Here is a 17,642-nt window from a genome sequence, read left to right on the forward strand (position 1 = left end):
TACAGGGTGTCTGAACTTATGTTCCGATCAGAATTAATACAGTGCCATCAGAACACACTTGCTATATTTAACTACTCCTCTCAGTTGTTTTTCAAAACTATTGTAGAATTTCAAATGCTAAATTTCTTTTCAACATCCTATCAAATCAGAGGACTTTTTAGCACTTTTAGCACTGACTCAGCCTATTAGAATTAAGTTAGAATACCCTCAGAATTGAAAATATGGAGTTTTTAACTTGTATAAGAAGTGTAACACAGACACACATAGGCTATTACACGCAAATACTTTACAGAACTAAATATGATCAGTTTTTGATAATAGAAATATTTCCAAACAAAGCTGTAGCAGAACCATTGCACGAGAGATTGTTCTACTTCTTTGTCCTCATTATATATCGAGGGACCTTCATTTACTGTTGATTCGGGAGGTCTGGACAAAAAATCGAAAATCAAACCGAGAACTCTTTGGATGTGTAATATCATTGTTATATTCGTGTTTATTAATGGTTGTTCATTAATGTATAACAAGTGTTCAAGTGTTTAAATGACCTCAAATCACAAACCCACTATAGTTCTTACATTAAGCCCAGTTTTGGAAACCCTAGATTTAATGTAGTTTTTAATCCAGTGTATAATGTTGATATTATTGAAAAAGTTGAATATTTTCTTTCTCTTTGTGTCAGTTTAAAACAGGAAATTGCTATGCTGCCATTCACAAATTCTCTCTCATGGTTTCATGGGATAGTAAAGTGTCCATGGGTTGTGCACTTTAGAGTCTCTCTGGAAGTCGTAGGTTATCCAGGGATATTTTGCCTGAGGTGAATTCAGAATATTCTCTTCACGTAGCAGAATATTCTGCTTTACATTGGGGATGTATGTATGCAGCCAGTGACTAACTCATTAAGTGAATTGCCACCACCTACTGTTTATTTCTCACACACACACACGCACACACACACACACACACACACACATGCACACACACACACACACACACACACACACACACACACACACACACACACATTCTACACACAAAAAATCTAATTAACATTACTGTTACAAAATCCCAGAAGTCCCACAAATTGTTTGTCAGAATTGCACAGTGCCATGTTCAGCACAATAACTCACCAAAACACACATGCACACTCCTTATCTGAGAGTTGCAGGTGTGCAGTTGGGCTGTGGGCTGGTTGTTATGTTATACTTCACCAAATTTAATAACTTTATGAAGCACCTAACAATCCCTCAGGGCCTAACACACAACCCTAATAAGGCTAATGACAGGCCGTCTGGATTACAGCGCTTGAGCTTGTTTGGCATGTTGAGGCACACAAGCACCCACAGACTGTAGTGTGGTACGTGGAGGAGGAGTTTTCGAGGGCCGAACATTTGGTCTCAGGATCCAGATGGTGTAAATGGCGTGGGCAGGAAGGGCTGGACCCCCTCCCCCTTCCCCTCAGGATACTGCCGCCACAGTAAATCAGATCCCACTCTACTTCTCAGAGACGATTTGGTTAAACGTGAATCTTCGCTATGGCCTTGTTTGGATAAAAATGAATTTTCTGTTTGGAAATGTAAAAGTGTATTTTGGTCTAAAGCAGGTTTAGGTTTGGGAATGGCTGTTGCAGGCACTTTTCTGTGTCGCCTTGATGGTTAACACGTAATGTTGGACCACTGGAGTTTAAGTGATTAGGATGGAGTGGTCGTCCACACAGCATCGAAAGGGTCATGGTGAGTTTTAACCTCACTTTATTCTTCAGTGCGTCTGGCTGTGCTCTCCATGCTAAGTGCCTCCGGGTTGTTGGCTAGTTTTCTGTAGCTGTGTGATTTTAATTCCGAAATGTGAAGAGTGATTTAAATCATTCATGTTGATGTGCATCAGATCCTGTATATCAGGGTTTTTCAAACTTTGCTGCCACAAATCGCCAAATATTTAGTGGCCTAGAATCTTTAAAATACGTCCAAGAGTTTTACACACCAGTCTGTTATTGTGGCAACTTTTCTTCACCCCGAAACGTGATGATGAAACTAAACAAACTGTGACTGGTTGTTTGACATGTTGGTCAAACGGCTTCACGGGTGGGCCTTGGCCAATGAAAGCACCATGGATTCCTGACCTTCAGCCGTCAGTCTGAAGTTCTTGTTACGCGAGACTACTGGCTGCTGAACTAGCTGCTATGGAAGTGCAGCACTGCTTATGACACGAAGGGTTTAGTGAGAATGTGACCTTTGAACCCTGAAACTAATGTCAGTCTGTAAGGAATGTTAATCTACACTTGTTTGTTTGTTGGGTGAATGAGAGGAAAAGTGTAAGAGGAGAAAGAGAGGCATAAACAGGATTGGTAGAAGAAAAGAAGGAGAAGTGTAATTGGTGTAAGTGGAGGTGGACTATGGGATTGTGGGTAGAAGCCAAAGAACCACTGAGAACAATGAGTTGTAGTCAGCCAAACACACAAATAGCTAGAGTGCAGAAAACATTTCCTTCCCCACACACACACTTCACGGATGCTGTTCAGTCATACAGCAGATGCTTCTGTCTAAAGGCTTGGTTATCAATGACATCCATCACTGAACAAAAAAACAAAAAAAACGGAAACACTGAAACATTTCTCAAATATCTTCTTGCACATTGCATGGAAGAAAAAGTCATACAGGATTCGAATGACATGAGGTGAATAAGTTATAGAATTTTTAGGGTGCACTGTTCCTTTAACAGCATGTGTGGGCGTGATCCGGTTCTCTTTAAACAGATGTGTAAATTCATGAAGAATCAGTCGTGTACTGTACATGTACCATAAATATCCACAACCCCAGAGCAGCTAGTTCACAAATGCAGGAATCTTCTTCAGGGACATAGTGATACTCTGTGGAAAGCGTGGAGACTCTTCAGAAGCTCCTCTCAAGAACACAGGCGCTCTTCAGAAATGCTAAGACACTCTTTGAAATGCAGTCTTTCGCAACACTGAGACTTTTCAGAAACACACAGAGGCTTCTTAGTCCGTTTCTGAACAGTCACAGTGTTTTCCTAATAAGCCTCTGGATATATCTGTGACCTTTCACTTTCATCAGTGATACAAAGATGTCATAGAATTATCAAAAGTGTACCCTTGCACATTAAGAAATATTCCAGAAGACCTCTTGAAATAGTCAATGGAGTGGCCTTGTTTGCTTTCAACCGAAACACTTGAGACAAAAATATGCTTTGTTAAGGATCCAGTCAGTGGAATTTAACTTTTGTTCACTTGGAATTTGATGCAGATTTAAAAGATGCAAATATTGAAGAAGTGTGGACTATAGATAATTTTTTTTTTTAATATATAGATAATTTAGCATTAATGCATTAAGTATCGTTAACTAACCTTAACTTTTTTACATTTATTAATCTAGGTTTATATTAATTTTATAAATGTACTGTTTATTGTTAATTCATATTTGTTCATAATAGATTAAGTGTTCACTTGTGGGAGTGTAAGGAGGCAGAGAAATCTTGTACCCTTAACTGTACAAAAGTGTACAAATTATAAACCGATATGATAACATATTTTATTAATTCCCATAACCTTGGCATTGCTTGTTGCATGCTTTGTCAGATCAAACAGTAATGCATTCATAAAAAAACCCACCAACAATAATGCAGAAATTATTTTTATAATCATTTTACAATATTTATATATAATCATGCAAGCAGTGATTAAACTATTTCACCTCCTGTCATGGGGGTGCAAACTCTCTTCCTATGCATAAAATACTTCTAAATGGGGGCGCAATTTGATTGCATCTCTCTCATTCTATAGCTTTTTTTTCTCGTCTCACTCAGTTCTTTCTCTGTCACACAACACAACATAAGTTTGGTCATCTTAAAACCATCTGCTCTTGGTGCATCCGCTCAAGAAGCACACACCCTCACACATGCAGAGAAAGAAGTAAGGCTTCCTCCCGACACACAGCAGGTTCACACTACATTCAATTTTCCGAAGGTCACTCCCCGAGCCCCCCCATCACAAACACACACACACATACAGATACCACACATATGGGATGCCAACAGGCTTTTAAAGTGCATTCAAAATGAGATGAAGTACTTTCCTTCTGCTTGCTCTGTCAGCGCTCATGGGAGCATTTAGTAGTGTTTTTCTCTTCTGCTTCAGGGTTTTCAGTGCTTTAAATGCTTCTCAGTCTAATTCTGGTTTGTTTTGTTCATGCAGCAGGGATTACCCAGGCTTACTACAAATCACTCTCACCCGCTCAGCGCCGTCTGTGTGCGGTTTGGAGCTGAGACGGAGTGAGTGGGAGCATATCTTATTAATCATGCTGTGTTTATTTCAATTGTTAGTTATTGAAGTTCTTTTGCACTAATCCAGGTTGCCATCGCTTATAAAATGTGGTCCTAAAATAGCTGTAGAAATTCTGTGTCTTTTGCCACTGGTAGTGTTATTTTGCAGAATTCCGGTCCGGATACATGCTGGGTTATAATGTGTCATTATTTGATGAATAACTGTTGTTTTGATCAGTTAAAAAAAAAAAAAAAAAGTACACAAACATCTTTTGAATTAAAGTACAATGACCACCTGCTTTCTGTGGGTGGTAATAATGTGACCTTAATTGTACAAGACAAATAGTGCTTTTTTTGTGAAGTTTTATGAAGTTATTTACATAGACTTGTTTACTCCATTGTTCCAAACCTCTATGACTTGCATTCTGCTGGTGAACACAAAACCAGTTTTTGTGACGATACAATGAAAGTCAGTGGGCTACAGGGTTGTTTTGAATTCTACTGATTTCCACTGTATGGACAAAAACAGCATTCTTCAGAATCTCCACAGGACTGTTTGGAATGGCATGATGATGACTAAATGATGAATTTTCACTTTTGGTTAAACCAACCCAAGTCTTAATGCAGAAGAACCCTTTTTTGGAGGCAGAACAGTCTGTATTTAATGAATGTGAATCTTGGTTTTAACTAAAACTGACAAGTGCCTGATGACATGAACATGTACTTTCTACAGCATGCCCTGAAGGGACAAATAAACATCACACAAATTCACAGTGTAAAACCTCCTGATTCACTGTGTTGCAATCACCTGCCTCCTCCAGTGCTCTTGTTCTCATTTTGTTGAACTTAACATTGATTTGCTAATAAAATTTAGTGAGTAATGTAGGCCAAAAATATGATGGGGAATCAGAGAGAAGTCATAGTGACAGTTCAGTTGATCTCTTCTTCAGTGGTGAGTGTGATGGCGACATATAATGTATATAGGGCCTTAAGTTCATATTTTCACTAAATCCACATGAACAACCATTAAAAGTTTGGGGTCTTACGTTTTTTAAATATTTTTTAAATGCTTTGTCTTCTGTTTGCCAAGATTAAATTTATTTGATCAAAAGTACAGTAAAACTGTAATATTATAAAATAATATTTCACTTTAAATTAAAATTTTTAAATTTTTAGTACATGGTTTATTTCAACTGTATGAATCAGAATTTTCAACTGAATTTTCAACAGCTACTACTTCAGTCTTCAGTGTCATGATCCTACAGAAATCATTCTAATATGGTGATTTTGGTGCTTTTTGGTATTGTCAATTTTGAAAACCGTTGTGCTGCTTAATATTTTTGTGGAAAGTGATACTTTTTCAGGGTCCTTTGATGAATAGGAAATTCAAATGAACAGTACTTATTAGAAATTTACTGTCACTTTTGATAAATAGATTAAATTAATAATTTCTTAAATCTTATATTTATCTTACTAACTCCAAACGAGCTCATATGAACATTTTTCACAGAATTTGTATACAGTGAAACAAAGCAATGCACTTCTACGAGAAAAGTAGGTGGTCTAAAAATATCCTTTGCTGGTTTCTTTGCCGGTCTAACAAGACAGATGCTCAGTGGCAAGAGGTTACAGCGGCTGTCAACATACATTATTTTAGATAACAAGTGATACTTTTGAAACATTTCAAAATATCAGTAACGGAGAAAGAGCGATTTCATAGCGTGAGATATTGTGTAGCGTTTTAGCATGCATGTCAAATCAAGTTACGAAAAAGAACTTAATTTTGTTTCTTTTTTTTATGGGATCAAAACATTGTTGACTTGCTGTTGCATTGATGTCTGCATTAGTTGGTGATTGATGCGCTTGGTCTCAGAATTGCAATATGAATGCAGTCGATTACATTTGTAAACCACAGGAGTTGCTTAAACGTCAATACCATTAAAATGGTATAGACGTGCGGTCGAATGTTTGCGTGATGTATAAAACATACCAAACTGTTTTTTATTATTACTGTTATTAATCTGTGTGCTTTTTTTTATACAAATTATCTTGAAATCTGTCTTCCATGAGAGAATTTATTTTATTCCTTCACTGCATGACCATGTTGTATCTCAAATAGTTGCACGTACAGCTAGCCGTGTCAAAAGAGCCAGATTATAGTGCTCTGTGTTATTCAGGTCACATATCAACACATAGAGACACTTACGAATGCTGTAAAACCTCAAAGCATGTTTTTGAAACAGCTGTTGGAGGAATGCTGATACACTCCCTGTATCACAAGAGCTTTATTTAGCTCAGAGCTGTGGCTGACATTAGGCCCGTCACGATAACAACTTTTTGTTATGTGATATAGTGCCCCAGAAGTAATTGCGCTAATCGATATTATTCTCATTTTAAAGACCATTTTATTCCACTGAATATAAAATCATAATGTAACAGCATAAAATGCAAGAAGGCCTACACACTTCCAAATGACAACAAACTTTTAGTTTTTGAGAAAATTTTAATCGTTAAAGTTAAGTATCCAAATATTAGATACCTTAAAAACCTTTAGTAAATAAACGTTATAAGTAATTTTAAGTAAATATAATGGGTGATATATTGCGTCACCAAAAATGATTGAGGTCATGTACATATAATGCGCTATAAGTCGATATATTGATTATTGCGACGGGCCTAGCTGACATGTCTTTGGGCTGTATTGATGTTATAGATGAAGTGCAGTCAGTGTCAAATGCTGAGAATTTGGTGATTTTTTTTTTTTTTTTAACTATTTTTCAAAAGTAACTCATTACACATTCAACAGAATAATTTAATAAAGAGTGTTTTTATCACATCCTTGTTTTATAAAACATCAAGTGGTTCACACAGTTTGACAGCGTGTATTGATCTGGAAGTATAGGACATAGTCATCAGGGATATCCTAGCATCCTGTTCACGCTCATGAGGACACAGCAGAAATGTCTGAAAAAACCCAAGTGAAGCAGCTGCCTTTGAGGCATTTACAGGAATGTTTTTGCTGTATGTGGAGACTAGTTTTGCTGTAGGGTTTCTAATTCAAAATTTAAATCTGATTCACAAGCTGTTGATATAAATCTGACTTTAATGCAGCTTGATCTGTTTTTTTTATTATTAATTTGGGTATATTTGGGGTCTTTTTAAAGGGTTCATGAACTACTTTTCTCCTGAGGTCCACTTATAATGTTATCAAGATTTTTACACACATACTTCACAGATGGACACTGCTGTGTTTTAGGTTAAAAAAGCATTAATACTCAGTACATATCAAACGATCTGTAATAACAGAAAAAGCTATAGTTATCATGTAATAGCAACAGTCACTCACACTTTTGTGGCGTGACATCATTGTCTTTTAGAAACTTCATAAAAAAGAAAGTACATCAAATAAAGTTAGTTTTTGTTTCTGTGTTGAACTGCGTTTGCTGCTCTTGTCATTTACCTCCTATGTGAGTGAATTAGTTGGCTTGGCTACAGTTACAGTGTTGCAATGTAAGTTAGTGGTTCTAAATTCACATTAAAACACAGCTTCGTGTTTTATTTTTTTTGCTCTAATTTATTTTTGGTTTTGTGCTGGTATTATATTTTGTGTGTGTATAAGGTGTGTGTGTGTATGTATATATCACACGGCTATAAAATCGATGCACTTTTGTACTAAAAAAATATCCAAATTTAAAATGTTATAATCACTTTTTTCTCACTTATGCTGACTGTCAGACATGCAAGACGTTCCGGGTGGATGACGAAGGGCGTAAGCGTCACACACACGACTGTAATTAGTGATGAACGTGGAGGAGAGACAGCAAAACTAAAAGCTTGTCATGAATTAGAAACACAAATTGAGGATTTGTAAAGAAAAATGTAGGTGGCTTTCGCTCAAGTAAGGAAACTTTACTTCCTCTGCTTGTCTTGAAACTAGCAAATCTCGCATGCACATTCGCGATGCATATGTCCTGTGTCATCCACCTGGAATGACTTGCACATATGACACTAAGCAGAAGTGAGAAAAAAACCATTGACATTTAAAATATGGATATTTTTCTTACAAAAACACATGGATTTACTACAGGAGACCTTGATTGACCCTGATTTGCCTGGATGTGTGTGTTTTATTTGACTACTTTTGGACTGTTGAACAAAAACACCCACCTACTCCCATTCTGATGCTTGGAAGAGCAACCCATTCTTTTTTTTTTATGACTGATTGGATTTGTCTGAAAGAAGAATGTCATATACACCTACGATGCCTTGAGGGTGATTAAAACATGGGCTAATTTTCATTTTTGGGCGAACTAACCCTTTAAATCGTAAGCTGAGTGAACAGCTTTGGAGAATTTAATGTTTCCCCATTTAAAGAGATAAAATAGCTGTCCAAGAGGACTTTCGAAGATGGTGAAATGACTTGCCTTAAAATGACTTTTTTTTTTGATTCATTAAAAAGAAATGGCTCCTAAGGGTCTTATTTTGTGATTCAAGTCACACTGGTCACACTATATGTTTGTTTGCAGCTGGCAAGGACAAATATATATATATATTTTTTTACATCTTTTTATTGCACATTCAGTGCAGACTTTACCTCACATTTGCAACTCCAATAAAATATAATGTCTTTTATCATGGTGCTCTTTTAGTATTGAAATCACTAGAAATCAAGTGTGTCATAGTAAAGGTGTCTGCTGGGGTCATGGATTGGAAATGATTGTTCATATCTACTGAAATAGAAACTAGTGAAAAATTCCCAGATCTTTGATAATCCATGAATTTGACATCTGCAGTTGAAAATGATTGCGTCATTATCAGCCTCACAAACAGATATTAGTGACGGTCACTTTTGATACCATAACTCTTTAGACTTCCTGTTTATTGACCAGAGAATGAGGGAGGGGGTGGCAAAAGGAAGAGAGAGGGAGGGGTAGTGGAGAAGGAGAGGGGAAAAGAAACACTTTACTTAGGAGGTTTCCACCTTTCCTGAGATATGATGTGGTTTCTATATATCATGGTCAGAAAATTCCTGCTTGTCACACCATGTGCATTTGCTTATTTATGTTATTGAAAAAAATCATCCGGATGGAAAATGTCAAGTGCATGTACATAAATCCTTTCCCTCAAATGTCTGTCAGATTCAGACTGAATCGACTTTCGCCAGACAAATGTATGCAGTGGAGAAAATGTCAGAGAGAAGTGAGGCTGATAGCACCATCCCTCACTGAAAAAAAGTAAATTAAATCAGCAGTGTAGAGTTATTTTGGACATCCCAAAAACTTTCAAACATACATTTACTGATATTGAAATTCTGAAGATATTTTTTTTGTGTAGAAAAAAAACAATTGTGTTTTTAGTGCTTTCAAATTTTTTTTTCAGTTACAAAACATTCCTGAAACGGTTATCGTACTGTGAAAATCTCTTGGTATTGCAACCCTATACTCTTGCCACATATCATATTTGTGGATGGAAAGCAGCATTTGAATGGATTGTCAGATATGCCTGACTTTGTGTGTGATCTAGAGGCAGTAGAAATGAGGGCGTCTGGGCGGGAAATCCCAGAGCACTGCTGGGAATCAGGGAGTTCTGGAATGCTGAAGGGGCAGAGCATGGAGGCAGGAAACGGACAAAGCTGATCTGATCATAGGAATGAAAAGTGTGTGTACGTGACCATTTGTGTTAATGTGCACATTAATATTTACACATATATTTTCATGTCTTCTTTAGTTCTCTTGGCATCTGATATTATAATTTGGTATTCTGCGATTTAAAAAAAAAAACAAACAAACAAACAAAAAAAAACCTGTTGTTTTACTCTTCACTTTTCACCTTCGTTTCCTCTTGTGCTTTGGTTATGGCTTTTGGCAAACAGAATTTATTTTTTTAGAATCGCTTGAATAGACTCATGCATTTGCCCACAATATGTTTGTATTTTTCTATTTTAGCATCTCTAAAATATTTAGATTTTTTCAGAATGCAGTGCCAGTACACTCATTGCCAGTAAACACATTTTACAAGGTCATAAAAATAAATAAATGTGGAAAATTAAAAATTATTACAAAACGTATTCAGCATTTTATAAGTGATAGAAAATTATATGCACAAATGTGTAAGATTGTTAATTTTACGTATTGCAGATCAGCAGCATAGTAATGGGTTAAAGGTTTGTAAGATATTTGCAGTAAAATATCCAAAAACCACTAGGCTAGTGTTATATATTTTGTCCAGCTGATTACTAACAATATCTCTAATGTTTACAACTAAATCATGAAACCATCATTCCACCCTCCTCTTTAGCGTCATCAAACTACGCAATTAGTATTCTTAAAATGCATTCCAAATTCGGAATAATTTGTAATATATAAATATTCACGGTATTTAGAAGTGCCCACGATAACAATATTGTGCAATATTGTGCAATTAATTGCTTTGTTTTCTGTGGTATGGGCGTATACATGCTGCGGACTTCACGTGGAACATTAAAATCTCAATACCGCGTTCAGCGTGTGGGTGTGGTCACAAGAATATTTGTTTTCTGGCACTTGTTTAGTTTAAAGTAGACATGTCAAGCTTTCTATAGATATCTCTCTCATGTCTCTTTGTTGATTATTCACGGAGTTACAGTTCATTTTAATGATTCGTTTCTAAATGAAGATCTGCAGACAGCGCACCTTGTTTGTTATCTTTATTTTATAAATGCACAAAGTTTTGTTGTTATTATGTGTGGATACAAATAAAAGTAGACCCTTTACAGATTCGACTGATGTTTTACTTTTATCTGTATGATCAAAACTGAAAGTGTCATTTAATTTATTTTCGGGGTTATCAGGAAAAGATGCCTCATAATGCATATACTCAGGGATTGACTCCAGAGGGTTAAATACAAATTTGCTTCAGTGTGCCAGAGATAGTCTTTAAGGGCTTTCATCAGACCATTGCTGGCTTTTTATAAATAGGCCAGAATTTCAGATCCCAGCTCAACCTGACAGCTATATCAGCCCAGCCTGCTTATGAATACAAAGACTGTTACTGACAACATTTGCAAGCTGTGTATGATTGTTTTGGATTCGGTTCACACACATTGAACTCTTTTAAATTGTTGCTTTTCCATGTTTAGTCATAATGTCAGGTTTGTGCCACAGCTATTATTTTGATTGGGAGGGTTTCTGTTGAAAATGTTGGTTTCCCGGTTCTTGCCTCACGCAATAATGTCATTGGTTAGTCAGTGAATCTATGGATCTGATTGGTTAGTTTCCCAAATGGCAATGGTTTATGCTCAGAATGTTTATGCTAATGTGACTTGCTTATGAAATCACCTTATTGTTGTTGTTTTTTTTGGCATTCACAGGACACAGTCGCAGTTAATCATGGTTTCATCAAATGCATATTCTGATATGCCATTCAAATATATTTCGCATTCTTTTAGGATTATGTGTTTCAGCATAATAAATCCCTATTTTATCCTATGCAATACCAAATCAATATATTCAATAAAAAAATAAAAAATATTTTGCTCTTCCCCAAATGTACATCAAACTGTATCTGGATACTTTCTAGGGACAATACCGGAGAATATTGAGTGTTTACTAGTGCTGTGTAAACTGTCAATCTTACGTGGTGATCTTGCATGTTTCCAATCAGTCTGAAGTCATTGTCCGTCACATGCACCATGTCTTGATGTTCTTGTATCAGTCTCATTGCATGTTAAACACAGACAAGCCTGTGTGTGACCACATATTATCTAAATAACCTTAAACTTATTCATGGTAAAATGAGTAATCAAGTCTGTGGTATTCTGTTTTATTTTAATTAAGTGATGATTAATGAAAGATACATTTCTTTGATTTAATAAAGAGCTTAACGTTAATTTTGATAATTTTCTTTCATTTACATCAACCCTATTGAAAGAGTATTTTGTCTTACTGATTTCGTTCATTCATATTTTTTCCCCTCAGAGCTGGAGGCGAAGGAGGCCTGTGAGTGGCTTCGAGCGGCGGGGTTTCCTCAGTATGCTCAGCTCTATGAAGGTAATCCAGAACTCATCCCACAAAAGTCCAATCATCCCTTTATTTTCCACACTATTATCTGTCTCTTTCATTTGCCCCTTAGCTCTGCTCCTTTGTTTGACGCAGTGTTGTTTCCCCATTTTCTTTTATTCTGGTTTCCCTCTGTATCATCCCTTTAGAAAGGTGCAGAGATGCTCTGTTTATGTCCGTGACTCAATGGATGGAAGCGCTCCACTGCAGAAAGCACTGGTATTATTTTGTTTCAGGCTTAGTGATTGGGGAAATACATGTGAGACCAGATGGCCTTTGGTTTTGGTTTAGATCCCTTTTGGGTTGTGAGTGTAAAGCCATGCTGAACCAAGTTCCACGGGAGCCAACACAGGTTCTGCAGATATTCAGAGTATGCTTTTTTTAAATCCTGCTGGCCCTAAGAGATTGATTTAGACCATTTCATACACACTGAAGTTTAACAAATCTGGAAAGCACATGCAGGCTCACTTCACATGTGGATTGGAATTCATTTTTGGGGGAAATTCGTTTGAGTTTGAAATAATTGGCAGATTCGCCCAAAAAATGAAAATTCTTTCATCAGAAAATCTGATTATGTCATCATTTACTCACCCTCATGTCAGTCCAAACCACCTAACTTAATTATTTTTTTCCCGCAAAGCATGAAAGTATTTCCTGTAATGAAAGTAAATGAGGACAGGTGCTGTCAAGTTCCACAATTACAAAAAAGCACAAAGTATGATAAAAGTGAGTCATATTCAAGTCTTCTGAAGCTGTACGATAGATGTGTGTGTAAGGAACATGCAGACTGACGGCAGAGGGTCTGGGACCCTTAACCACTTTGAATAGCCAAGAGGACATATGACTGACTGTTAAAGGGTTAGTTCGCCCAAAAATGAAAATTATGTCATTAATAACTCACCCTTATGCTGTTCCAAACATATAAGACCTCCTTTTATCTTCAGAACACAGTTTAAGATATTTTAGATTTAGTCCGAGAGCTCTCAGTCCTTCCATTGAAGCTGTCTGTATGGTATACTGTCCATGTCCCGAAAGGTAAGAAAAACATAATCAAAGTAGTCCATGTGACATCAGAGGGTCCGTTGGAATTTTTTGAAGCATTGAAAATACATTTTGGTCCAAAAATAGCAAAAACGACGACTTTATTCAGCATTGTCTTCTCTTCCGTGTCTGTGTGAGAGAGAGTTCAAATGAAAGCAGTCTGGATATCCGGTTCGCGAACGAATCATTCAGTTCACCAAATCGAACTGAATCGTTTTAAACGGTTCGCATCTCTAATACGCATTAATCCACAAATGACTTAAGATGTTAACTTTTTTAATGTGCCTGACACTCCCTCTAAGTTCAAACAAGCCTATATCCCGGAGTAATTCATGTACTCAAACAGTACATTGACTGAACTTTTCATTTTTGGGAGAACTAACCCTTTAAGGCTATCAGTCCCTCCATTGAAACTGTGTGTATGGTATATTGTCCATGTCCAGAAAGGTAAAAAAAACATCATCAAAGTAGTCCATGTGACATCAGAGGGTCAGTTAGAATTTTATTTGAAGCATCGAAAATACATTTTGGTCCAAAAATAGTGGAAACTACAACTTTATTCATCATTGTCTTCTCTTCCGTGTCTGTTGTGAGAGAATTCAAAAATATGCAGAGTAGTGATATCCTGTTCGCGAACGAATCATTTGATGTAACCGGATCTTCTTGAACCAGTTCACCAAATCGAACTCAATCGTTTTAAACGGTTCGCATCTCTAATACGCATTAATCCACAAATGACTTAAGCTGTTAACTTTTTTTTAATGTGGCTGACACTCCCTCTGAGTTAAAGCAAACCAATATCCCGGAGTAATTCATGCACTCAAACAGTACACTGACTGAACTGATGTGAAGAGAGAGATGAACACCGAGCCGAGCCAGATAACAAACAAAAGATTGACTCGTTCTCGAGTCAAGAACCGGTTGCATGGGTTTTTGGATCACCAGTAGTTATTTCGGACAATTCGATTCAATAAACCGGTTGAAGAAAACGGTTCACCGGTTCTTTTGCGCTCGACTTAATGACTTCATTTGCGATGATTGCCCTTGATTCAAGCCTTCGGTTTACCCGAATCGGACGCGTCTGACAGAAACGGTTCTTGACTTGAGAACGAGTCAATCTTTTGTTCATTATCTGGCTCAGCTTCAGTTCTCTCTTCACATCAGTTCAGTCAGTGTACTGTTTGAGTAAATGAATAACTCTGGGATATTGGTTTGTTTGAACTCAGAGGTGTGTCAGCCACATTAAAGTTAACAGCTTAAGTCATTTGTGGATTAATGCGTATTGGAGACGTGAACAGTTTAAAAAGATTCAGTTCGATTTGGTGAACCGGTTCAAGAAGATCCAGTTAAATCAAATGATTTTTTCGTGAACCTGATATCACAAACTGCTTTGTTTTGAACTCCTTCACAACAGACATGGAAGAGAAGACAATGATGAATTAAGTCGAAGTTTTTGCTATTTTTGGACCAAAATGTATTTTCGATGCTTCAAAAAATTCTAACTGATCCTCTGATGTCACATGGATGGTGTGTAAAACTCTTGGACGTATTGCAAAGAGTCTATGCTGCAAATGTTAAATATTTCACATACTTTTGAAAATCCAGAGTATAGTTGAACCTGATAAGCATTCGTCATCACAATTGTAAACACGACGGCTTTTTTTTTTATTTTTGTTTAGCGTCATGGCATCCTTGTTTTTTTTTTTTATGTGGAACGTTAAAGAACGTGACACACGTTTCTTGGAAATACTGTATAATTCAGCCAATCTGATGACATCTTCAAAAATCCTGAAGCATTTCCAATTTTGGGTGCCATATGCATAAGACGTTCAGCAAATGCTTAAGCCGAACAGGACTACACATGCACAATAGAAACTTTTAGATTACTTTTGACATCATCTAACACTCACTTATATAGATGGTAATATTTTACTGATATTAATATTTTAATAACTGTTAAATGCTATTTATTTTAGCAAATCTCAATAACATTTTCATACTGTAATTTATATTAACACGATGCATGAATTAATTTTTGTCATAAATGTATCACTAAACAGAACTGCATTTTTGTCCATAATCACTAAAACGCAACCCCTGTGATGTAGTTTTAAAATCCAATTTGGCGTCATGAAACACACTTAATGTTTTTCATTGTTTGTGATCAAATGTTAAGATTTCAAACCTAAAAGCCTAAATTTTTTGAGTCTTATGCACAAGAATACTCTTTAATTAAAAAAAATCTCTAGTTGTGGAACTATTTGGGGTAATTAGAATGAATTTTCATTTTTGGATTGAGCTATTTTTTAATCTGTGAACACTCGCTTTTTTTAAGTGATCTGTGGTCTCAAAAGGCCACACTATTATGATTCTTTACTTCCTGATGTTTTTACTGGTACAGCACCTAAAGGATTCTGTCGGTGATGCTGTGTGCTGTGTAAAGCAGGCGTGCCTGTGACCCAGACAGTGACAAATCCACAGACAAGTTCTAATATTAGCCTACTCAGATTTCACTGCAGGGCTGAACCTGCACCTGATGTAGATAAATCCAAATTTTTTAACATCAGCCCTCAGTAAGCTTCACACTTATGAATATGAAATAAGGACAAAAATGTCTCTGAAAAATGTCTCTTTTTTTTCATGCATTTTAATAATAGAAGAGTGTCTTTTTGTTGTTGAAATTATGGTTCTCTTTTCATTAGTAAGCCATGATTCTGTCAGGTCTGTTTTTAATGTTTTTTTAATCTAAAACTTTGTCACCTTCCTAATTATGCCTTCATATGCTTTTGCATTTAAAATGTTAATTAAAGATAAAAACAAGTTGCTGGATGAGTAATAGACTGTCTTTACAATGGCATGCACTGTATAAACTTTTTGATCACATCATTCCAAAACTCCAACTCTCAAAACTGTTTTAAAACAGTTGTTTACTAAAGCTATTTCAGAAAGATGAACAATGTTTGGTCAGCTGAACGATTGGTAATGTTTGTTGTGAAACAACTGTACAATCCATTCAACAAGCTGTCCCTCATGGCGTGTGTGTGTGTGTGTGTGTGTGTGTGTGTGTGTGTGTGTATATATATATATATATATATATATATATATATATATATATATATATATATATAATATAATAATAGCTAATCTTACTAAATAATTAAGTTTGTTTCCCTAAAACAAATAACTATAATGGTTTTCTTGCCCTCAAATTCTGCCACCTGCACAGTGATAAAAATTGAAAGGTGAATGCAGTCTATTTTCCTGCTTCATGTCGCAGAGTAAGCTGGCAGTGGCCTGACCCGCGTTGGCTGTGACAGAAACAGAGATGTGCTGAATTAATGATATGCTGGTTGCCAGGATGTTCCCGCTGTTCTCTGTGAAAGTCCTGTATTGTATTTTTTTTAAAACCAATATATATCAAAGTGAACTTGGAATCATTCATCATCTTGACATTTACATAAAAATAACTTTAAAAGAAGATGTGACATTAAATAAAGCAGCGCCTGATCACAGAGTAGCTGCTATGAATCGCTATAGGTCAGTGTTGTGGCATTGTGTGATCTCTGTTGGGTATTGATGTCCAGTTTCAGTGTAACAGTCAGCAGTTTCCGACTTTTATCTCTGCATCATCCCCTGATGCTCTGTCAAAAACTCCGTAGTCGCTGCTGTCTTTTAAAACCGCAGAAATGCTGGTGTGTGTTTTGTCTCTTTGCAGATGTTGAAAACAGGCCCATGTGTAATAATACCTTTGAAAATTGAGCATACGGCAATAAAAGATTATTTATTACTGGAAAAAATAATTGAGGATAATTGTTGTCACTAAAGCACGGAGCATAAACAAACAAAATGGTTGGGCTTCTCCAAGCCACCAAGAAAATAATTGGACTTCAAATGAGGAACACTATTATGTTCTATTCTACATGTATGCTTGTATTTTTAGGAAAACAAGACAAAAAATGTAATTCAGTAGACTGGTCTGGACGCTTGTTTGTTCATTTGTGTCTGGAATTCGCCTTCTGAATTTGAGCAACCAACCTGATTTCCTTCAAACAGAGTATGAAATATGATAACTTAAAAAGTGTGTGTTTAAGAAAACTTGTTGGTGTTCCTTGAACTCCTGTGACATTGTGAGAGAAAGAGACAAAAAGAACTTCTCGTTCTCTGATAAACAGAAAAAAAAGGCAGCTTTTAAAGTTCACACTGACACTGTATGTGTCATGTTGTATTGCATACTGGAGAAATGCCTAGTTTGATTTCAGTGTAACTTTGATTGGCAGCAGGTTGATTTCT

The 17,642-nt window shown here is 36.3% G+C and overlaps 1 protein-coding gene across 6 annotated transcripts in view; it reads left to right on the forward strand.

Annotated features, from left to right (window-relative positions):
• The window catches only part of LOC113049547 (stAR-related lipid transfer protein 13-like), a 47,036-nt gene that overhangs the window by 10,215 nt on the left and 19,179 nt on the right, over positions 1-17,642 (forward strand). For 2 of the 6 annotated variants that reach the window (XM_026211978.1, XM_026211976.1), the window contains one exon: positions 12,231-12,302. In XM_026211978.1, coding sequence (XP_026067763.1) covers positions 12,231-12,302 — 72 coding nt within the window. Of the gene's footprint in view, positions 1-1,454; positions 1,734-3,381; positions 4,285-12,230; positions 12,303-17,642 lie in introns of those variants that run through there. The other 4 variants (XM_026211977.1, XM_026211979.1, XM_026211975.1 and 1 more) reach the window with 4 other exon arrangements.

The sequence above is a fragment of the Carassius auratus genome, chromosome 30, assembly GCF_003368295.1.
Source record: "Carassius auratus strain Wakin chromosome 30, ASM336829v1, whole genome shotgun sequence".
NCBI lineage: Eukaryota > Metazoa > Chordata > Actinopteri > Cypriniformes > Cyprinidae > Carassius > Carassius auratus.